General features: G+C 37.6%; 1 protein-coding gene across 1 annotated transcript in view; it reads right to left on the bottom strand.

The window, feature by feature from the left end:
- The window catches only part of USP54 (ubiquitin specific peptidase 54), a 1,304,502-nt gene that overhangs the window by 826,566 nt on the left and 453,341 nt on the right, over nt 1-24,595 (bottom strand). Inside the window, exon 5 of the mRNA XM_044056203.1 lies at nt 693-827. Coding sequence (XP_043912138.1) covers nt 693-827 — 135 coding nt within the window. The remainder of the gene's footprint in view (nt 1-692; nt 828-24,595) is intronic.

The raw sequence follows: 24,595 nt of genomic DNA, 5'->3' as shown, positions 1-24,595 counted from the left end.
GTCTTCCAATCTTTAAGTCCAAACTCAAAAATTTCCTCCTAAATGCCAGCACCTGCCATTGCCAAGATCCTACTTAATCCCCCCTGCCTCCCCACCTTACACTTCTTTGCTATCACTCATATTGCTACCCAAGCTGTCTTCATTGACTCCTCTTGTAACTTATGACTCTACTCACTTCTTAAACTCTGAAGACAGTAGCAATGCCAACTCTATTTGTCTCTCACCCACATACATCTTACATAATACCAAGCTAGTTCTAATGTGTAACCTCAGTTGTGTGCTCTTACTCATTTGTAGTTCTGACTGTAATTACTACATAATCTTTTTCTAAGCTTGCAATTTATTTTTCTTTCTAGTTTGTCCAAAATTTGTATTTCCTGTAACGTATATCATTTCTTTTGAAATGTTTTCACAAACTGTATTGGCTTGCATTTTAAGTTGGAGGATTTCTCCTCGGGTCTCCTCTGAAAACAAGCCACTGGCTCAGTTGGACTAATCCAGTTAACAAATGACAAATAAATAAAACATTACATATAGATAGATAGACAGCTACACACACACACACACACACACACACACACACACACACACACACACACACACACACACACACACACACATAATATTTTCAAAGCACTGGATCAATACAAAGCTTAAGTTCAAAGAAGTGGTTGTGCAGAAAATGTACTTACAAAGCATTCAGCTGCATCATCCATGATACCAAGCTGGAATCGCTGTTCATCTTGGAAGGCCTTTGCAAGAGCACTACGGAGGGCATCTGATGGTAGCGCCTTCTCACTGCTATATTGAAACTGAGTAAAAATTCCCTAAAAAGAAGAAAAAAAACATACAATTCCAGTTACTTTGCTTCTACTGATTTCGAAACCACACTCTGTCTTTCCTCCTTCCTATGTCATTCTCTACTGGTCATTTTGTATATTATTTAGATTCTGTGCCCCACTGCACCCATGTCATCCTTGCTGGTCATTTTGTATATTATTTAGATTCTGTGCCCCACTGCACCCATGTCATCCTTGCTGGTCATTTTGTATATTATTTAAATTCTGTGTCCCACTGCACCCATGTCATCCTTGCTGGTCATTTTGTGTATTATTTAGATTCTGTGCCCCACTGCACTCAATACCATTCATGTCCCTATAGAGTGAACTCCTTTTAGCCTGATATCATCCTTGACAGACATCCACCTTCTTTCAGGTGAAGTACCCTACATGAATGTACGTACTGACAACATGCTGTAGATGTTTTTTCACTTCTAGAATTCAAAGCAATGTTTATCAGAAACTTTCCTACAGTAAAGTTAAAAAACACATTTCTAATAGAGGATAAGACATTTTAAGATACTTCACTACATCTCACCACCTAGATTGCAGCCTAAACCATCATTAGCAGCAAAAAGATCCATCAATCCTAATGTATGTAAAGGCACTTTTCAAAAACTGCTTAATAATCTCTTTTGTTTACTGAACGCAGCTGCAGATAGTTAAGTTTTAGTCATAACTGGGTGCTACCAGTATACCAACCAAATCTCAGCCATCACAACCACAGAGTGGATGGCATTTATTTCATGTGAACTTTGTATTGATACTCTTCAGAATTGTTATGAAGTCACCATAATTTTTACTTAAATACGTTTTATTATTTCTTGAAGACAGCAGTAGTAATCAGTGATTTACCAGACATAGAGGTAGGGTTTACACATGCACTAACATTTTTCAGTAACCATCAGCCAAGCTCCAGAGGACCAATATCTCAATATGGGCATTCATCGCATTAAACTATGGAGTGGCAAGCAGGTTCTTCCTATTCTGTTTTTTAGAAACAGATAAAAGGAGTAAGCCTGGTATTCATAAACACAGTGCACATTTAATCACCAATATTGTGCTCACTCTGTTTAGTATGCAACCATGGACTACAGCGATTCATATGCATGAACTACAGTAAGTCCCCTGTAGCATACAACAGCCTTCCCACTTTACTGAATGCCATGTGCGTGCCCTAGTCTAATGAGGAAATCCGGCAGTACTGGGAGATGAGGAACACTAGACACTAGGGCTAACTCTTTTTACAGCATGCCTTAAAGACAGTTAAGCAAATAAAAAAATAAAGTTTTACAGCATGAAAGACATGCGTGTGTGTGTAGATGAGGGTGGAGACACCAGATACTGCGGTTAACTCTTTACAGCATGCTTTAAAGGCACTTAAAAAGATTCAAACCTTGTAATGTCAGGAATAACACACATACAGACTGTAATAGAGCTGTACACCCCTGCTACACACCAGAAATGCTTTGAAAATATTACCTAAATAAAACTGAAGTAAAAGGGGGAGGAAAAGTATCAAACTCTGAACACTTAGCTTATCAACTAGGAGCCTTAGCTCTCTACACTAACTCAGCAGAAGTCTGAAAAGCTAATGCGTGTCATTATTCACTGGCTGCAACAGTCCATGGCTTATGAGAAACAGAGCAGATATAGCAGACAACAATAGGAACAGTCTGCAAAACTAGGGACAATTGAGAGATTCGAGACAAAGCTGTGATTAATACTAGATGACACCAGGAAGAATTTTTAAAGTAGTACAAGAACTCACTTAAAAAGTTAACAGAGCAACAGGCTTGCACTTTACGAACAATAACAAGAATGAAACAGTAATGTCTGGAATTACTGACTGAAAGGATCTGGGCAGGTACAAAAATTAGACTATGGGGACATTCTATCAATTCAGAGATAGGTAAGATGGTATGTCGGTATGTGTGTACGAGTGTGGGACAGTGAATGGTGCTACCTTTGTCAATGCAATGCATGGGCCGCCAGTGTTAACTACAGCAGCAAAGTGTTGACTTACACTCACAGTAGTTAAGAGTGATTCAAAGACATACAAATTAGCTGATAAAGAGGTCTTTCCTCATTGCAGCTAATGCTTTTCTGAACTACAAATTTCTGCACTGTGTAAACAGCCCCTCTTTACAGCAACTGTTACCACCAGCACTGAGAGTCTTTCTAAATACCACTGATTGTCTTTCAGATTATGTATTTTATATTATGCAGCTGTCCTACCTGTATAGTACTGTACTGCTGCTGTTTCCGTGTTATTGATTTTTACTTTTTATTTATATCTGTTGATTTTGATGTCTTCTTACTGTTTATGTACTGTGATGTCATATTTGAGCTCCTTACAGAGCCAGGAACATGGCTGAAAAGAGATAGTTGACCACTCCAGCTACTCAATAATCAAACAGTTAAATATGTAAATAGAGAAAATGAATAGGGAAAGGCTAGAAAAAACACAGCAAGTGTAATATGAAGGGCCAAACAAAGGTAGAAGTTATGTACCACTCTGAGAAGGCTGGCCTCAGTGCTCTGTTGCTTTACAAAGCTAACCTGAAATGGATCAGAAGAGTCACAGACGGTAAGATAACAATCATGCTGCACTGTAGTCACCTCAGTAATCTCACTGATGAAGCGATGATTACAGTTTTTGTGATCATTCTCAGAAGTGTTCATATCCAGAGATTTTTTCTTAATTATAGGAGTAATTAAAATATCTTTCAAATTAGAAGGAAAAGGAACTATTGACTGTCACTGAGGACTAGACAATCCTAAGAACAGCTGGAACAAAAACAAAGAAAAAAAAGAACAGCTGGAAGAAGGACATCCAAGCAAAGTTTAGCTTTCTTGGTTGGGCAATGTTCCTAATCAAAAGTTGAAGGACATGTTCCTAAAATTAACTTCTCGATTTTAGACTTGTAGCATATCTAAACTCACATCAATAGTAGTCCAAGAAGTACTCACAAATAGACTGAGTGTGCTACCCCCTATGGAATTATGTGTTAATGGTTTTAACCTTAAATTCAAAAATTGATGGCTTTCTATACATAAAGCAGGATGGACTCCATAGGCTGTCCAGAATACAAAACAAATTTGCTTGTCAATTTGAAGCAAAAGAAATCTTTTTGAACATGAAATGAATGAATATTGCAAATCCTTTTAATAAACATGCAAATAAGAATAAAACTTCCTTAACAATGAAAAACTTGCACCATAGTTTTTATTTTATTTTATTTATTTTATTTATTTGCAGTTTGCTTGCCAGGATGGTCCATTGGGCCACGAGGAGCCCGTTTTCATTGCAGTCCTGGGGAGAAAAGCTCCAGCAAAAAAAAAAAATACAAATTACTTAATAGAAGCAAGTTATAACAATAGAAAGTACAGCAATACAGGCAAATGGCATTAGTAAAATGCAAAAGCAGAGAAATCTTTAAAAAAGGCAATCAAAGTTATATACAAAGTTTGTTAATTCCATCAGTTACGTAACAGAGTTAAAAACAATACGAGGACATTTATTAATGTATTAGCTCTTGGAGTATAGCTTAAGTTGGGGGACTTTATGTAGGATGGGAAAAGGAGCATTCCCAGTGGGATGTTAAGTGGGAGTGAAGTAAAGTTTTGAAGGAAGAGAGGCTGCCAGTCGTTCGGATAAGAGGTGGGTGTGAATTCCAGAGGCGAACTAGAGAGAAGGACAGAAGATTTTATTATTTACAAGACATTAATGGCACAGTTGAAGTATTTTCTAATGTTTTTGAATCCCGTATCAATTGATAATGTAGCTAAAATAATGATATAAGGACTAATTACACGCTGCATTTCTGAAACAATTTCTTCATAGAGACAGTTCTTGACCTATGGAATGGACTTACTACAATGAGTGGTGGAGAGAAAAGTCAAAGAGGCATTCAGTAGGGCATAGCTAAAATGGAGACAGAGTGAGAAGGAAGATAGAGATGAAGGGGAGCAAATAATAATGCACTTAAAGAACAGACTTGATTGGCTTATTACCTCCTGCTGTCATCAATGTATTAGAATGCAGCTTAAAAGGGGCATTCCTTTTTCCCTTAAGCAAACGTATACCGTGTTTTTCAAATGTAAAGAAAAATGTAAGCATGGAAAATTATGCATTATGTGGTAAATTTGTTTATGAACCCAACAAAAACATGAAGTAGTCCAATATATTTATAAATCAAATCTTAGGTACTGCTGTATACCTCTATACTGGAAACAGGAAATTGCCACTTGTATATTCAAGTGTGGTGGTACAACCAATCCCAAGCATTTATAAGTCTGCAACTTAAACCTGTGTTGAAGGAAATGTTCAAAGAAACTTTATTGTTCTTTAAAAAACAAGTAACGAGTATTCAAATACAATAGTTGTATAATGATAAAGATAAAATAATGAAATTGCAAATAAGGAATAAAATTAAGCTATGTAGAATAAATACAAAGGCCTGAGAACAGCAAATGATAATGTTACAGCTCCAAGAAGAAGAACAAACAACATAAGAAAATATTTTTACTGACATTATAATTCTGTCTCTCGTAATAGACTTGACAATGTAGATCTAAACCATCATGGCTTTATTTTTGCTATACCTTATTTTTTCCAAAACTGGTAGGATTGTATGACTATGTAAATGAGGAAATGAACTTTATGTAAATGAGGAAATGAACTTTATGTAAATGAGGGAATGAACTTTAGATTTTTCTGTATCCAAGGCCTACATCAATCTTGCTAATATTTTTAACACCATCTCATATGATAAAATGACTGAAACACTGAAGGCCTCTGCACATGAACCCATTTTTAGTTTATGGAATAAATAATCGGATATGTAATAATAAACCTGGGTAAATCGTTAAAGGTTATCCTTCCACATGAAGGACGGTTTGTAGTGGAGTACCCCAGGCCTCAATGATGGGCCCCATTCTGCTCAGTATAGTGCTCTTAAAATTAAAAGACTAGATGCGTACGCTTCTGATGACTGTAAAGTGGGAATACAGTCTCAAATAAGATGATTTTTAAGCAAAGACAAACCAAATAAAAAAACTGTGTAGTTAGACTTCCTCTGTTCTCTCTGTTTGCCTTTGTGTATGACGCATGTATGAGGGAGAAATACAATTTTATAATAAAAAGGCTAGTTTACAACTGCATTACTAGCTTAGTGGTATATCAGCTGAATAGTGATCTGGAGGGTTAAGGTTTGAGTCCTAGTTGAAACACACACTCTCTAAAGCTCTGCTCATACGCTTTGATCATGGCCTTTGTCACTTAAACTGCTACTTCATAGGTTTATAAGTAAGCAATAGGCTAGCTGCCCTAGCAGGCCATTTTAAGTCTAGCCAATTTCCATTTTGGTACCTGAATTAACTTATTCCATTTGGTGTTACAGTGTCATTACCTATTCCATGGTTGATAATTAAATATCATCCTTAGTAAAAATAACTGGGATCATCCAACAGATAATTTGAGGAGACCAATGGATGGGTTAAAGCATTCAGAAGCTGCTTCTGTCCACTAGAAATAGAGGGGTAATCCTGAGGTAAATGTTTGGTTCCCATCCATAGATCCAAGTTATGTTTGGATATGGACAGGGATAAATGAGGACTCTGTTCCTGAGCAGCATTATCATGTAAGAGATACACTACAAACGAGGTTTAGATCCCCAGACAGAGTATTTCTGATTCCTTTTGACTTGCTGATGTGCAGTTAATCAATAAATATTGGATCAGAGGATGCCTTGTATGCCAGACAAAGCCCACCCATAAACAGTACAGTAACAGGGCTTTAAGTTGGTTCATGTAGGACATATTGTTTAGGCCTTATATCCTTTTAGTAAGGTATTTCTGTGGGCATTCTAGTTATTGCATGTATCTGAACAAATACATGCCAAAGAGGGCTTTATACTCAAAAATTGTCCTAAGGAGGAATGAATAAATACAGGACTTTCTTATGAGAATGGACACATGCTGGTCAAAAGTTAGGTCATTCTCCTCATAAATTCCCAAATCCTGAACAACTGGGTCGTGTGTGTGCGTGTGTGTATATATATATATATATATATATATATATATATATATATATATATAGGTTTACTATTAATGTGGAAAATGCAATGCCCGACTGATGGAAATTTTGAGCCGAAATCTGGAAATACAGAATGTGAAAAAGGCACAATATCAGAACTGAATTAACCGTCCACCGTAGTTTGATGTATTTGACATAGCATTAGGTGATGTCAGTTACCCAAGCTATGCAGTGGAGATGTTTTTTACTATTTTGCAGGGGGGCACCCTCGATGTGGGGGGTTTCCCCCCCTGCAAATTATATACACCAACTCCAAGATCACATTACAGTGAGGAAATTCCCTGTTCCTCATTGTACCACGATCTCCACTCACAATAGCAAACTCAGACTACCGAATTACACTGCACATTCGGTATTTTGCATTCGTTGTAGTCTGGTTCAGCACTGTGCCCTTTTGAAATGTGCCTTTTGAACACATGTCGTTCGATCACCAACACTATGAAATTTCAATAGTATATATATATATATATATATATATATATATATATATATATATATATATATATATATATATATATATATATACATATATACATACACACCCACAAAAAATAAAACAGTTAATTTGAGCTGTGATTCAAGGCTTTTGCTGAAGCTTTCTTTGTCTGATTACATAATTTTTAAACAATTAATGAGTGGTGTAATTTTGATGCACTAAATATTAAACCTAGCAAATATTTGGTTAGGGCATTTGGGATATTTGAGGTGAGAGCAAATTCCCATTAAAATATCACTACAGAATAATATCCCAAAAACAGTACCATATTACAAAGATGTAGGAGTATTTAAAAGGGAGATTTAAAATTTTAATATTGTATATTCTCTGAAAAAAACATTTGGAATAATTCAATTAATATTAAGAACTTAATCAGAAAGTGAAGTTGTTACCACTGCATACAGCAGTAGTTAAGATTATCTTTGAATATAATATGTTTTGTCATTACAATAAAATTCAGCTAGCTCATGTACAGTAAGACTGTAACTTATAGAATTAATTGGGAAAGTTAGAGAGAAAGATTAAAGGCACTTTCTTTATAGTCATTGAAATACCACTTTATACAAAGAGCACTCTACACATTTAGCTAGGTATTAAGGATACTTCAGCATTGGAACATTTCTATTTAGTTATATATTCCACCTTAACACTGACAAGGAACAGATGGTCATTACAGCTACTGCTTCAGTGTAACTATGACAACAGGAAGATCTTTTTTTACCAAATAATGTAAGATGTTTGGCTAATCCAGGGTGCTTAAAGGGGAATTAGGTGGCTGCATGGGCTTAAACAAATATTTATAAATGGGTGATAGTTTGAAATGATTCTATCTATGAAACATAACCTAAAACTGTGAAACTAAGAAGCAGATGCCCCTAAACCAGTAACAATGTCTCTAGTCCAAACAACCTTAGAAGATGCTTTCTTGGCTGTCACACCCAGCCTCCTGCCCTTAAAAAAGCCTGACAGGTTTTACACGGTAAAGGAATCCCATAACTTTCTTTAAAAAATCCTATGACATATCCATCAGCAGTATCTGTGGATCTACAGAAGGGTATATCATTTAGTACCAGTTCCCAGTATTGTATCCGATGACTGGGAAAGCAGAATTCTTGACTACTTTGGAAAGAAAGTATACAGAACTGCCACTCTAGCTTTCAGAATCATTTATGACAAAATGTCAAATTGTTCTCCTTGACCAGATGACTATCAGTCAGCTGGCTACGCACTCTGTGCAGTAAGACTATAATACTGCGGATGCAATACTCAAGATGGCATCTACAAGGTCTGTGATTAGGAGGTATGACTGGCAGAGGATTTATCCACTGCCAGAGGATGTCAAAAATACAGTTTGACTCAATAATGTTTCAGACCTCTACTGCTGAAATGTTCAAAAGGTTGGAGGTAAGGGGGAAGATTATGCTGTATGTGAAAGAGTGCTTCATTCTCCCATGCCAAGACATGACATAAATTACCTGTAAACTCTGTGTCTTTCTATTGTGAGCTAGGTAAGGGTAAGCAGATAAAAGTGAAGAAAAAAAGTCACTGCAAAATGAAATGGAAGGGAGACCAGACGTGCAAGACAGGGGACCACAATGGTCCTGTCCCCCAAAGGGAGCAGCCATGACTATACACAGCTCCTACCTACCCTCCCTTTTCCCAACTTCCCACTCCAAACCTGCCCACCACCACCACTGCCGTCTGTACAGCAAAAAGGGTAACTCAGTTTGTAAGAAATTTGGAAAGTATCACAAGACAAAAAAAATGCTACTTAATCTTTCAGGGACACAAACTTTGTTTTATAAGACCAAAGATACCAGGTATCCTCCCAAACCAAGAGACCAAGTGTTTCTGATCCTTCCAATTCCACAGGGACTCTTGCAGCTATAAGTAATATAATCAATGCCAAGACAATGCAAACGCTGAGGTTTCTACACAATAACCTTCCCAGTGTTCAGAAATGAAGATCCTTGGAAGGCCACCTTGGACATTTCAAGACTGAATGCCTACTTCAGGGTCCCAAAACTCAACCATTTACATTGAAGGCCCTTTTGCTACTCCTCTTCTCTCTGGATCTCAAGTATGCCTACTTCTATATCCCAACTCAAAAGGAACAGAGGTGGTCTCTCAGTTTGAGGTAGGATGGAGTTCAGTATACTGGTAGCATATCTAAATACAAGTGTATTAGACTTGTTGCTCCTTCTACTATTAGAATAGTCTGGGGATCCTTCTTCCCCATTGCCTTTATTTCTGTCTGCAAATCCTGGTATTTTATGACTTTCTATCTTTTTGTAAGTAAAACACTGTAATCACTGGGTATAACAATTTCAATGATCAATGCTACTTTTATCTTTTTTTCCTAGACTACTATATTTAGTTTTCTCACATTTAATTTTTGAACTGTTGGTACTGGGTGACCCCATGTGACATAAACTTCATCATTCTCTACAATGTTTTGTGGTTCATGTTTCCAATGCTTCTCAGCAACTTTAATATTGTAGTGTTTGCACACTCCCCAGTGTAACAGTTTTGCAACATTACTGTGCCTTCAAGTATGCAAGCCTTCTGCCAGGAGTGTATCACACCCAGCAACAAGATGAGAGACTGTTTCCAGTTCTTATTTTTTTTTTTTTTTTACATATTCTGCATTTGTCTCTTTCTCCCACATGTTCAGTGGAGTTTGTAAACTAACATGTACATAGTCCATGTAAACTAATATGTACATAGTCCATGTAAACTAATATGTACATAGTCCATTATCTTGGGCTCCCACTATTAATCTTTCATCTTTTGGTTTCCGTTCACCTCTTCTTAACCATTCCTCCATCAAATCCTTATCATCATGAGGTTGTTTCAGGAGATCTCTGTACTTGCCACAATATTTATGCCCTTTTCACATTCTTTTACTTATTATCTGATCCTTCTCCTTATATTCTTTCTTTTGATTTTTTTTTTGGCATGTTCAGTTGCCGTTTGATTTTTGTCAACTTCTGGTTTGATTTCCATTCCCACTTGACACCTTATGTTTCCTCTAAACTAAGCAGGGAAGTCATCTTAGACTTCTTCTCCTCATGTTTTAAAAATTTTTTACTTTGTTTGGATTTGATGAGGTCAGCAGATATGCAAGCAATCCCATGACTACAGCTCTATACATATAATCAATTTTGAGGAGGCCCATACCTTCTTCAGAATGAGGAATATATATATATATATATATATATATATATATATATATATATATATATATATATATATATATATATATATATATATATATATATATATATATACTCTTGGTATACACTGATTTCTATATATGATTTGATAAGTGTGAAGCATTTTTCTTGTTTTCCTGTCCAATGATTCAATACTTTTTGGGACCAGTCAGTCATCCGAAAACTGTAAGTTACAACAGGAAGAGGAAATTGGTTTATAGCTTGGACTTTACTCCTTGATGCTAAGGCTGCTTCCCATATTACTTTTAGTCTTCCGAAGTATTCCTTGCTGAGGTTTATTCACATTTGTTCATGTTTTATTGTGAATCAAGTCCCAAATATTTTACACCCCTTCCTGTTCAAGTTTTTTTATATGACATTTCTGTCCCAGATTGATATTTCATTGGGTCTGTAACTTTCCTGCTTTAAATGTTGCTTTTGCACATTTATCAATTCCAAATGACATTCTACTATCATGTAAGAAAGTTTTAACTACTTGAAGTTGAACTTTTAACTCCTCATATGATAAACTATATGTCATCCACATAAAGTAGGTGAGAAGTAAAATTGTAACCATTGCCTAATCTGACAAGTAGACTTAATAAAATAGAGTAAGACAAAACAGCAGTGGTAACTAAGAACCATCCTTGAATATTCCCCACTGAATTTTTTAATCCTGGGATAATAATTTGCCCTTTGTCATGGCTTAACTGCAAAGTGGTTTGCCACCATTACATTGCCACTGTAATATGGTTGGATCAATGTAGGATGTATCATATATACCTGTCAGCACTCCTTCATCCATGAATGTGGGCTACTGTCAAATGCATTTTTGTAGTCTAGCCATGCCATACTTAGATTATTTCCCTTTTTACAGTTCTCCATTATGACTTTTATTTAGCAACAAATGATCCTTTGTTCCATATTACTTTCTTTTGTTGCCCTTTTGTTCTATTGCCACGATTGAGTTTTTTCCTCAATGACAAACTCTGTCTACATCAATTCCAGTAGAGTTTTACTTGTGCATCGTTGGAAGGCAAGTTATTGGTATATACTTTTTAGAATGGGTTACAGGTTCACTTGTAAGGAGGAGTATCGTTTTTCCTGTTGTTAATCAGGTTGGTCTCTGTTCGGGTTGCAGATGTAAATAATACTTACTCGGGCCTATCCATTTCACATCCTCTACATTCACACTCCTTACTGTTTCTTTGTTATGTTCCTCATGGTCTTCATAAATATTTGTCCAAAATGTGTAAAATTCTTCTTTTTTGGTAGTGTTTGTGTTACTTTTGTTTTGTTTCCAAGTTCTTTATACAAAACCTTTTTTGGGTAATCAATGAATTGTTTATTTTATACATTTCCGTGACTTTTATCTGTGTATCTTCTAAGATTTTCTGCCTGTGTTGATAACTTTAGTTCATTTTTTGCAATAATGTAGAATAGATCATGGTCTGTTTTGATACTGTGCATTGCTTTTACCATATCTCCCTTTCCAATTATTTTTGATGATATGTTCCAGATTTTACATTCTTCTAACAGTGACATTTATGGTCTTAATTGGGTTATAGTTTTCTCTATTTGCTGCTTGTGGTAGCATTTTATTTCTTCCATTTACCTTATTGCTCTATTCTTTTGTGGTAAGACTGTGTGTTATGGATTTAGCTGCATAGTAATATATCTCATTTATTTCTGTTATGTCACATTAATTTATCTTAATAGCCTTGATTACTGTGTTCATTTGTTTAATACAACTTCTAACATTTTCTGTTTTATTTAATTTCTGCAATCTATTTTTTTATCAGTCTTAATGTCTATTTGTCTCTAGTAAATCAAGCAGCTCTTTCCTTAGAACATTTGCTTCTAAACTGAGAGCACATTCTTTACTCTACATTTCCTGCGGACATTCTACAGAAAGTTCCAGAACATCTTCCTGTGACATATCCTCTTCAAATGCATCCTGCATCATCTGCTGCTTCTTCATATGGGAATGTATTGACCCATCAGTCTAAAACATTCCCTAGGGCTCAGAGTTGCCACTGTTTTCTGCTCCTTCCCTTGCTGTACGATTTCAACTGAACTTTTGTACTGGTTTCCTAGACAAGGCTCCAGAGCATCATCATGTGGTTAAGTCTTCAGATGCTTCTCACTGCATCTGTTTCTCCTTAGTTTGGGGACTTATTGTTCCATCATGCTGTGATATTTCCTGAGCTGGATTTTCCACAGCAGGTAATCTAGAACTTCAGTTTCTATTTCTTTAACTTCTCCATTACTAATACTCTTTTCTACCCCCCCCTTTGTTTTCTTATTTTCTATATTGAGTTTCTTTGCCTGCATTTCTCTTCATATATTTCTGGTGCTGCTTTTTTATATTGATTAGTTTTGCTTTCTCATTTGCATAACTATTGCAGCATAATAGATCTCTTTTTTTCCCCATGTCCATGTTTCTTCTTCTGCTCCACCTGTTTCTCCTTAATATGGGGACTCATTGTTCCATCATGATGAGGCATTACCTGTGTTGGATTTTCTACACTAAATTCCTCACTTTACAGGTAACCCTGAATCTTCTACACTAAATCCTTCACTTTACAGATAATCCATGACTTCAGTTTCTATATGTCTAACTTATACCTTACTAATCATCTGTCCTACATTTTCCCATTGTTTTTTTTTTTTTTTTTTGGTTATATATTTGTGAAATTTTCCTTAACCCGATGTCTTGGCATACATTTCTCTTCAGATATCTTCAAAGCTGTTTTTTGTATTGATTAGTTTTGATTTCTCCTTTGCATAAGTATTACACAGTTTCAGAACTCTTTTTCTTTGCTAAGTCAATTTTTCTGTTTTACACCTTTCAAAAATCGCTGGTTTTCTTCTTTATATTTTCGCATTTTCTGTCACTTTTTTAAATGACCCAGATATTTTTTGCTTATATAATGTTTTTTTCATGGATCTTGTATGCAAATTTGCATTTGGTGTGCGATAGATGAGAAAGAAACATTTTGGAGTGAGATGGATGAAGTGGTAATGACTGTACCCAAGGGTGAGAGAGTGGTGATTGGAGCAGATTTCAATGGGCATGTTGGTGAAGGGAACAGTGGGGATGAGGAAGTGATGGGTATGTATGGTGGTAAGCAAAGGAATGCAGAAGGTCAGATGGTAGTGGATTTTGTGAAAAGGATGGACATGGCTGTGGTGAATATGTATTTTAACGAGGGGGAGGAACATAGGGTGACATATAAGAGTGAAGGAAGATGCACACAGGAGGATTATATCTTATGAAGAAGGGCCAGTCTGAAGAAGATTGTAGACTGTAAAATGATGGCAGGGGAAACTGTAGTTAGGCAGCATAGGATGGTGGTTTGTAGGATGACATTGGTGATCAAGAAGAGGAGGAGGAGTTTGAGGACAGCACCAAGGATCAAATGGTGGAAACTGAAAAAGGGTAATTGTGAGGTGGAGTTCAGGGAAGAGTTAAGACAGGCACTGGGTGGCAGTGAAGAGTTACTGAATAGCTGGGTAACTTAGTAAGGGAGATGGCTAAAAAGGTGCTTGGTGTGACATCTGGAAAGAGGAAAGAGGAAGGAGGACAAGGAGACCTGGTGGTGGAGTGAAGAAGTACAGGAGAGTATACAGAGAAAGAGGTTGGTAAAGAAGAAGTGGGATTGTCAGAGAGATAAAGAAAGCGGCTAGACAGAGGGACCGAGTTAGTAAAGATGTGCAGCAGGTAAGGATGACAAAGGATAATGCAGAAAATGTACTCACAAGTGAGGAGAGTGTGTTGAGCAGATGGAAAGAGTACTTTTAGGGGCTGATGAATGAAGAGAATGAGAGGGAGAGAAGGTTGGATGATGCGCAGATAGTGAATCATGAAGTGCAGTGGCTTAGCAAGGAGAAAGTAAGGATAGCTATGAAGAGGATGAAGAATGGAAAGGCTGTTGGTCCAAATGACATACCAGTGGAAGCATGGAGGTTTTTAGGTGAAATGGCAGTGGAGTTTTTAACTAGATTGTTTAAAGAAATATTGGAAAGTGAGAGGATGCCTGAGGAATGGAGAAAAAGTGTTTTGGTACCGATCTTTAAGAATAAGGATGATGTGCAGAGCTGTAGTAACTACAGAGGGATTAAATTAATCAGTCACAGCATGAAGTTATGAGAAAGAGTAGTGGAAGCTAGGTTAAGAAGGGTGATGATTAGTGATCGGCAGTATGGTTTCATGCTAGAAAAGAGCACTACAGATGTGATGTTTGCTCTGAGAGTGTTGATGGAGAAGTACAGAGAAGGTCAGAAGGAGTTGCATTGTGTCTTTGTGGACTTAGAGAAAGCATATGACAGGGTGCCTAGAGAGAAGTTGTGGTATTCTATGAGGAAGTCGGGAGTGTCAGAGAAGTATGTAAGAGTGGTACAGGATATGTACAAGAGTAGTGTGACAGCGGTGAGGTCTGCGGTGGGAGTGACGGATGCATTTAAGGTGGAGGTGGGATTACATCAAGGATCAGCTCTGAGCCCTTTCTTATTTGCAATGGTAATGGACAGGTTGACAGACGAGATCAGACAGGAGTCCCCGTGGACTATGATGTTTGCAGATGACATTGTGATCTGTAGTGAGAGTAGGGAACAGGTGGAGGAGACCCTGGAGAGGTGAAGATATGCTCTAGAGAGAAGAGGAATGAAGGTCAACTGGACTAAGGCATAATGTATGTGTGTGAATGAGACGTAGGATAGAGGAATGGTGAGGATGCAGGGAGTAAAGGTGGCGAAGGTGGATGAGTTTAAATACTTGGGATCAACAGTTCAGAGTAATGGTGAGTGTGGAAGAGAGATGAAGAAGAGAGTACAGGCAGGATGGAGTGGGTGGAGAAGAGTGTCAGGAGTGATTTGTGACAGACGAGTACCAGTAAGAGTGAAACGGAAGGTCTACAAGAGGGTAGTGAGACCAGCTATGTTATATGGGTTGGAGACAGTGGCACTGACAAAAAGGCAGGAGTCAGAGCTGGAAGTGGCAGAGTTAAAGACATTAAGATTTGTACTGGGTGTGATGAGGGTGGAGAGGATTAGGAATAAGTATATTAGAGGGGCAGCCCAGGTTGGAAGGTTTGGAGACAAAGCCAGAGAGGCAAGATTACGTTGGTTTGGACATGTGTTGAGGAGGGATGCAGAGTATACTGGGAAAAAGATGCTAAGGATGAAGCTGCCAGGTAACATGAAATGAGGAAGGCCTAAGATAAGGTTTATGGATGTGGTGAGAGAGGACATGCAGGTGGTTGGTGTGACAGAGCAAGATGCAGAGGACAGGAAGAAATGGAAACAGATGATCCTCTGTGGCGACCCCTAACGGGAGCAGCCAAAAGAAGAAGAAGAACAGTTTTTCTTGTGCAAGCATTTTCTTTCCTTAAGTTTCTCTCTTAATCTTTCTGAATATCTTCTATCTGGAAATTCTGGGCTTTTTGCATAAAAGTAACAATACATTATTTCTTCCTCATCCTCAATAGTCTCCTCTCTTATCTTTATGTCTCTTTTTGGCCTGTCACTTGTTCTGGACTCCTACTTTCTTCTACAACAGGGGGGCCATGCTTGTGAGCTCTGGGAAGTATCCTAGTAGTCAGCATTACTGCAACAGTGATGTATACAAAGAAAACAGTGCAAATGAGTAAAACCTTATGACAATAATAGAAGTTCATGTAGATCACTGCTGTAGTGTTGGTCTCCCTCCCACCACCCCCCCTTCTGTCATCCTCTGGTTGGTTTGGGGGGAGACTATTTCCTTTGTAGTTACTCTTTTCCTTCTACTACGAGGGCTTTAGGCCTACTCAGGTCCAGATAAATTTAGGAAACCCATTTTCTCTATACCCTGGCTCAGAATACATCCACTGGTATTCCTTCATACTTAGGATCATGTCCATGAGAATGCAGCGTGGTCACCCTGTTGGTATCCTAGACAAGGGAGCTTTAAAGATGGCATGGGCAATGACATTCCTAAGAGGTAAAAATCTGCTAAGCATGGACGGTGAAAGCTACTGTTGAATCTTTTGTCACTTCTACCCCATTAATGTCACATTATGCTGTACATCCATGAGAACAGACCTAATCAATGGAGCAGACTATTCTGTCAAATAACACGGACTTTTTTATGTTACTTGTGAAAAAACAGTGTTGCACAACTAATATTATTGTCAACTGCTTTGTCTTTCTAGCTGTGGAAGGCACCAGAAGGAGGAAAACATAACAATACATAAGGCGTACAACTGGTCACTGTCACAGTTCAGTGTAAATTCTGTAGAACTAAATGTAGTACAGTGTGTCATCACTTGAGACAGCTCTGGAACTTCCTTATAACTGTGTAATACACGAAGAACAGACACCATTTGCTTTCAGTTGAGCGCTTAGCAGAGTATTCATTTTATGTTTGCACTGTGTATATCTAACTCAAACAAAGGGTGGGTAGTAAGATAAAAAAGAAAAGAACACTTTGACAGGAGATCACAGCAAGCAAACAATCTTGTTTATGTAGGGTTTTTCTTATCTTAAAGCCTTTGTATATACAATGCTTACTACTGGTACAAAAAATAAATCCTTAGTGCAGCTGTGGTCTCTTGTTCTTATGCATCTCTGTCTCTTTCTTTTCCCTTTCTTTCTAGATTTTTACAGACAATTGTTACAGATTTCTGAAATGCTATGGCACTAGCACGCAACATCTACAAAGTTATGTTCTTCTGAAAGAAATTGAAAGGAAAGTACCAAATAATAAATGATATAGTAACAAGGGAATTTTCAACAATGCCTAGGACATGAACTGTACTCCTGAAAGGAAAAACAAAATCAGTTTGTTTGTGTCTTTCGACTTTTCCCGGTTAGGGGTCACCACAGCGGAACTCCGGTCTGCTAATGATTGGCAGTAGATTTTTACGTACTGGCTTGCCGGGCCTAACGCACAACCTTCAACGAAGGAATACCCATTCACGCATGTCGCCACACAGAAGACGCTCTTGTAAATTATAAAGGTGCCATTATGTAAAATATGTAATCACACTATCCCAGCACTCTTGGAGCCTCAGATTGCAGATCTTTTTTTTTTTTTTAATAATAATTAAGCAAACAAAAGAAAACTGGGAAAATCATCTTTTTTTTACATACATATCATCTGTGCCAGGTACACATATGGGGAAGTGTTGTGCATGTGTGTGTGTGTGCACGCGCGTGCGTGTACAGAACAGATTTAGTGTCCCAAACTTGTCTTCTACTTTTATGCTAACTAATTTTTTTAAAAAACAAAACTGATTCCAAATTTAAAAGTAATCCAAACGAGAAAATCTAACGAAATACTGTTTATGTAATCATTATTACACTGTCATTTTATATAAATAAACATAGGCTGTGGCTAGGATTTATGAAAAAATAACAGCTAACAACCGCTTTTAATGGTGCTGACTGCCTTGCAGTAAACATATTTTAAGTTATTCCCAGTGGCATAAAAGCTGCCTTATCTATATATTCTGACTGTACCTGCCAAATGGGATATGAAATGAAGTACATTCCCTCCCATATAAACTACAGTAATGTTTGTATCTAAGGCTCTCCTTCTCTTCCCTTCAGATTGTGAAATGCAGTAATCATTGTCCTGGGCATACCTCTCAATCGCTAAATACAGGAAATCGGGACAAATCAAAAAATAATGGGGGACAAAGGCCCAAAATCAGGGACAGATTATAAACATTGCTTTTATAAACTTTGAAAGTTTCATGAATAACAGGTTTTGTGTTAACCTGCATTTTATGAAGTCTGAAACTCAAATGTATGTTATAATTTAATGACTTCAGTCCTCAATCATTTGCCAGAAAACCACAAATTTTATGTGGAACAAACCAAAATTATTTGAGCAAAAATCTGGATATTCTACAAAAATCTGGAGAGTCAAGATGTATTGGGCACCACTTCTCATCCTCTGTATTCATATACAGCATGCGTTCTTGTTTTCTAGGTTCTTCATATAATATTCAAATTTACACTTGTAGTCCAGTGGTACCCCCTACCATAATGCTTACTGTCCAAGGACAACCTGAACTCTTATCCAGGACACCACACCCACTAAGATGGAACACCCATCTCATTTTCTCCCCTTGCAAAACACCACTGGTGGTATACAAGTTGCTCTACTATGCCTTCATACTGCAAACCACTATACAGCTGGATGCCATATTGCTGTATTGCAATGTTGTGGCATGTTTGCATAAGCTGACATAAGCAGATGCTAATCAGGTCTGTCTGCATAGAAAAGCTGCACAGGGGACATATAGTGTGGGTGCACACAGAAATATGGCTGTGCCACTCCTTCGAAACATATCCACCAACGAACAACTTTGAGCTACACATCAGAGACAGGTTGCCGATTCAATGGGGTCACACCTCTTGGTTGTTTGCCATAAGATGACAGTGTGCAGATGTATATGCAGTTCCTCTTTTTATGAAACATTCAGATTTTCAGTACAGTACATTAAAATGCTCAAGATGCTCATTTTATATCCTAGCACAAACTGGAATAAGTCTTTTTATAACAATTTTCAATGGCTGTATCATTAGCAATATGACTTTTATCAATCTTTTTGACCCCCTACCAATGTTTATTTTTTATCCCGCACTGCTTGCTTTTTACTGGTCCTCCTACCATTAAGTGGCCCAATCAGTACCCCTTTGTAAGAAAAACTATAATGGGAATCTATCATCCATGTAGGTATCAGGAGTTTTTTTGCTAACAGCTGCTATGTGTATGCTCAGAAAATGCCTTCCCCTCAGGGAATGAAGATTCCTGGACTCAGCCCACAGAACCTACAATGCAACCATAGCTTGGCAGAGCCAAGCACAGATCCTAATCCATGTGTTGTATGCTATGCTTCTTTCTCTCCAATAGATGCCGGCACACAAACTCCCATCCCCATTCACTTACCTTTGTTGACAACCAGAAGTCTTCTCAACAGCATTCACACAAATGGCCCTTTGCTAACATATAAAGCAGTTCACTTGCTTGCACAGACAAGTGTCACCCTATACATATATATATATATATATATATATATATATATATATATATATATATAGACATATGCATCTATATATATATATATATATATATATATATATATATATATATATATATATATATATATATATATTTATATATATATATATATATACATGGGTCTAGGACTATTGCACGAAGCTGCAATAGCCGAACCCACCATCACCGAACACATTTTAACGAAAGCGCTTTTACCAAAAAAGCACTTTCATTAAAATGTGTAAAAAAAAAAAAAAAGAGTTTATGCAGGGAGGCTATGCCCCCCTGTACCCCCCACACCCCTTACTTTAATATTCTCACTCCGAGACCGCACTACAGTGGGGACAAGGGAATCTTCCCTTATCCGCAATGTAGTATGGCCTCCACAACCCAATACTTATGCGGAAATGCTGCTTGGGTGAACAGCATTTTTGCGTAAGTATGTTTGGCCATGTGTGTTTCGGAAAAAAGTGTGTCGGGGATTAGTACGGAACCCATAGAGATATATATATATATATATATATATATATATATATATACACACACACACACACACACACACACACACACACACACACACACACACACACACATATATATATATATATATATATATATATATATACACACACACACACACACATATATATGGGTCCCTATCAGTTGATCGAGTTTTCAGAAACTCAAACTCCATATGGTCAAGACCATATCAGTGAGTTTTTGAAAACTCAAAGCTTTTGAAAGGAGATCGCTATATAGCAAGGACTGGGAAATTTACCCTTTTTCTCACTGTAGTGTGATCTCGGAGTTGGTATATATAATTAGCAGGAAGTGTGGTTTCTTTTTTTTTTTTTTTTTTTTTTTTTTTGTTGCTGTTCAAGTTTTAGGAAACTCGATCATATGGTCTCTTCAATATTTTTTTTGAGTTTCTGAAAAATAGATGATCTGACATACGACTTTATATGGTTTACTATGACTTACTCGAATGGCAGGCAGTCGAACGGCCGATATGCAAAATCACTGTTTCCAAAGGGCAGGAAATCTAACCAAAAGTGGTCGAAAGAGGTTAGTCAAGTTGCATGGTGCACTCGACCTTTTGACAAGCGACTTGCCAGGACTGTGGAGGAAGGTCACGCTTCAGTGAGGAACAGGGAAGTAGCCCATTTCCTCACTGTAGTGCGATCTTGGAGTTGGTATACTTAATGTGCAGGGGTGTGGGGGGTGCATGGGGTGGTATAGCCCCCCTGCAAAATAGTAGGGTTAAGCTAACTACCACAGCTGGAAGAGGGGAATGTTGAATATGTCGAATGCACTTTCTCGTGCAAACCATTTTCGACATTCTACTCTTCCGCATTAACGGAAATCAAAATTCTTAATCGGTGTTGTGATCATTCAATGTAACCTCATTCAAACATACCATAGTAAACCCTTTATATACATATATGTATGTACACACACACACACACACACACACACACACACACACACACACACACACACACACACACACGAGGGGGTGCTGAAAAGTTCTAAGCCTGACAAAAAGAGAATACCATGGAGCCATGAAACTTACAAGTTATTCAAGATATTCTCCTTGAAGTTTAACATACTTGGCACATCATGTCTGAAGTTTCTGTAACCCTGCCAAACAAAATCTGAAGTCTGGTCACTGAAACACTGCACAGCTACTGCAATCACCTCCGAATCACTTGGAAACTCTCTCCCTTTCAAACTCTTTTTAAGGTTTGCAAACAGGACATATTCAGATGCAGCAAGATCTGGTGAGTAGGGTGGATAGTCTAGGAACACAAACCCCAACTACATCAAAACATCTATCGTTTTGCCAGCCTTGTGGACAGGCACATTGTTTTGCAAAAAGAGAACTCCTTTCTAAAGCTTCCCTCTCCTTTCTTCTTTCAATGCCTCCTTCATTTGGCACAGCAAGTTGTAGTAGTATTCTGCATTAACTATTTGGCCCCTTGAAAGATAGCCAGTTATTACAACACCTTCCTGATCCCAAAACACTGTGGCCATGACCTTTCCTGCTGCCTTCTGGTTCTTGAACTTCTTTGGCCCTGGTGAACCTGAGTGCTGCTATTACATGGACTGTTGATTTGTCTCAGGATCATAGAGAAATGTTGGCCCCAGCTCAATAAAAATGCCACAAAATCAACTTTGAGGTGTCCTCTTGATGTTTTTCCTCATCGTCATTCAAACATTTGGGTACCCTCTTGGCTGACAGCTTCTGCAACCCAGCTGCTCATGGATTATAAACCCAACATATTCTCTGGATATCTGTAGTGTCTCAGCAATTATTTTAGCTGATATTCGTTGATCTGCCAAAATCAGGTCATGGACATTGTCAACAATTTCAGGAGTTGACACAGTTTGATGCCTTCCAGACCTTGGTGCATCTTCTGTCTCGAAATCACCACACTGAAAGCTTGCACACCACTTCTTCACAGTTGAGTAAGAAAGGTACTGTCACATCATGTTTGCATCATACATTCATGTATTTCCTTTGCAGTTTTCTTCTGCAGGATTAGAAACTTCATGATGGCTCGGAGTGCCACACTTAAAAATTCCACACTTTTCGCTGACATGGTTCAATCAGTGATCTGAAACAATGTCAAAACACAGCATTACGATTCTGCAAACTGGCACTTTACAAAATGAAATAACCCTTGTTTCAGCTACACAGGCAAAATAATGCTCAGAATTTAGAAAGCTGACACACACACACACACACACACACACACACACACACACACACACACACACACACACACACACACAGAGGGTTTTGTATCTGGATCAAACTGGGTAACCATGAACAGTTGTTATGTTGACCACTGATGATCAACACAACAGTTGATTGCCGTACCAGTACAAAGTCACTGTTACAGCTGGGAAGGGAATATGCCCATTCCCCGCTATTGTCATTTCACAGTTGGTCTAATTTAAGAAGGAAGGGATATGGGGGTACAAATCGCATTGATTTTGGATTTGCATGGTCCAAGGTTATGTCTTAGAACATGTGCATTCAGATATCAGTCTTTGATATTCATGATGTTTTTGTCAATACTTGTTTGTCGATAATCTTCGAGGTAGACTAACTTGCATATACCTATATATCTATCTGTAGTAATATAGATAGATATGTGTGTGTGTGTGTGTGTGTGTGTGTGTGTGTGTGTATATATATATATATATATATATATATATATATATATATATATATATATATTGTAGCTGATAGCGTTTGAGTGGTTCATTCACCAGGAGGGGAACCTCTAAAGATCTTTGTGTATATGAATAAACTGAATATGAGGACTATGAAAACATAACAAAAGGCATCATTACACAAGACTGGTGTTACCTCTGTTACATAAGCTCACAGGTTTCATAGCAGGACATTTTCTTATAACAAAATGGTAATATCCCAGTTGTGTGATTTAAAATGTACATAAATTATTGCTATAACCTGAGAGTTAATATACTAAACTTAGAATGACAGAAATATTAGCCGCTAATAAACTTTAAAAGGACTTTAACTGTTTATTAAAGTGGGTGCCATAAGGATGTTATAAATTTTGTTGCACTGGTAAAGAGAAATGAAACTATGCTTAAATGAACAATCTAGGCATATAACAAACAATGTTTCAAATTATGGTAACACAAAGCAATAAAGAAAGGGGGTCAGCATAGCTAAATTACTATTGAAACCAATAACCACTGAAAGCATGTTACTAATGATGCCGAGCCTATGGAATGTGATGATCTGTCTGCCCAAACAGCTGAGTCAGCCTTCTACTATTGTGCTACAGTAAAGTTAATTAAGTGAAATGTCACAGCTGATGGCTGAGAGCTGCAGGCACTCCTAATTTCAGACAGTATCTTCATATTTCTAAAGGCTTAGTTTGGCTGTAAAGAGAAGATCCCGACAAAAAAGCAGCTGAAGTAGCCTGCATTCACAGACATAAGAAACTGTTTCCACTACTTAAGCAGAAATACAAATACTGGTTGGAAAGGTAGTGCATTCTGCTGCTGTAGTTCCCAGTTTAACAGTTTAACATATGGTATGATATGAAACTATGGAAATATTTTGCCCAACTTTAAAGGTTTGTGGAGGCAATCTAAAGGAAATGATCTTTTTGACAGACTACTATAGCAGGGTGAGGAGTGGAGCTAACATACAAGCAAGTTCAGAGATGCACCTCTGCCTACCAAGGAAAAAGGAGGGGGAAACAACTACCAGATGCAGTCATAAAAGTCTATAAATCCAACAAATGTCAGGCCATAGTGATATAAAGCTGTAAAGGTACACATATTTGTCTAAGGATACAGAAAGAGGAAGTATCTTCACAATTTAAAGTGATATGTCAATATGCACCTATGGCAGAGCAGCTTGCAAGAAGCAGAACCAATAGAAAGAGTAAGCCACATAATACAATACTGCAGCCTGAAAGTTTAACAAAGCAGCAAGTAGAAGTGCCAATACAGTCTGAAAATGTTGCAGATCAGGGAGTAGAAAATGACTAATAGAACTAAAAAGAAGGATTTACTCAATGAAAGGGTGTGCTCCAAGGGAATGATACTAGGAGCTATGGAAAGAAACAGTTAACTTAGCAGTAGAGACTAACCACAATGCCTGCAATGCAGATAGATGACAAGCTAAGTCACAGAGATAAGAAATAAGAGTTTCTGTTAAGAAACAAGGAAATGTTCTCAGCAGAACAAACCCAATTCAGCAACAAATTGAGGCCATTCTAGGAGAAAATGTTAATTTAAAACTTTATGTAATGCAAGAGTCACAGAGAAAGGCTGTAAAAGAGGAAGTAAAAAATGGAGTGGAACTCCCTTATAGTGTTAGTCCCAAAACCTGTTGGAACAATG

The sequence above is a fragment of the Protopterus annectens genome, chromosome 14.part0 (assembly GCF_019279795.1).
Source record: "Protopterus annectens isolate FY-2018-M chromosome 14.part0, PAN1.0, whole genome shotgun sequence".
Taxonomy (NCBI): Eukaryota; Metazoa; Chordata; order Ceratodontiformes; family Protopteridae; genus Protopterus; species Protopterus annectens.
This window is presented reverse-complemented; position numbering and strand designations above follow the sequence as displayed.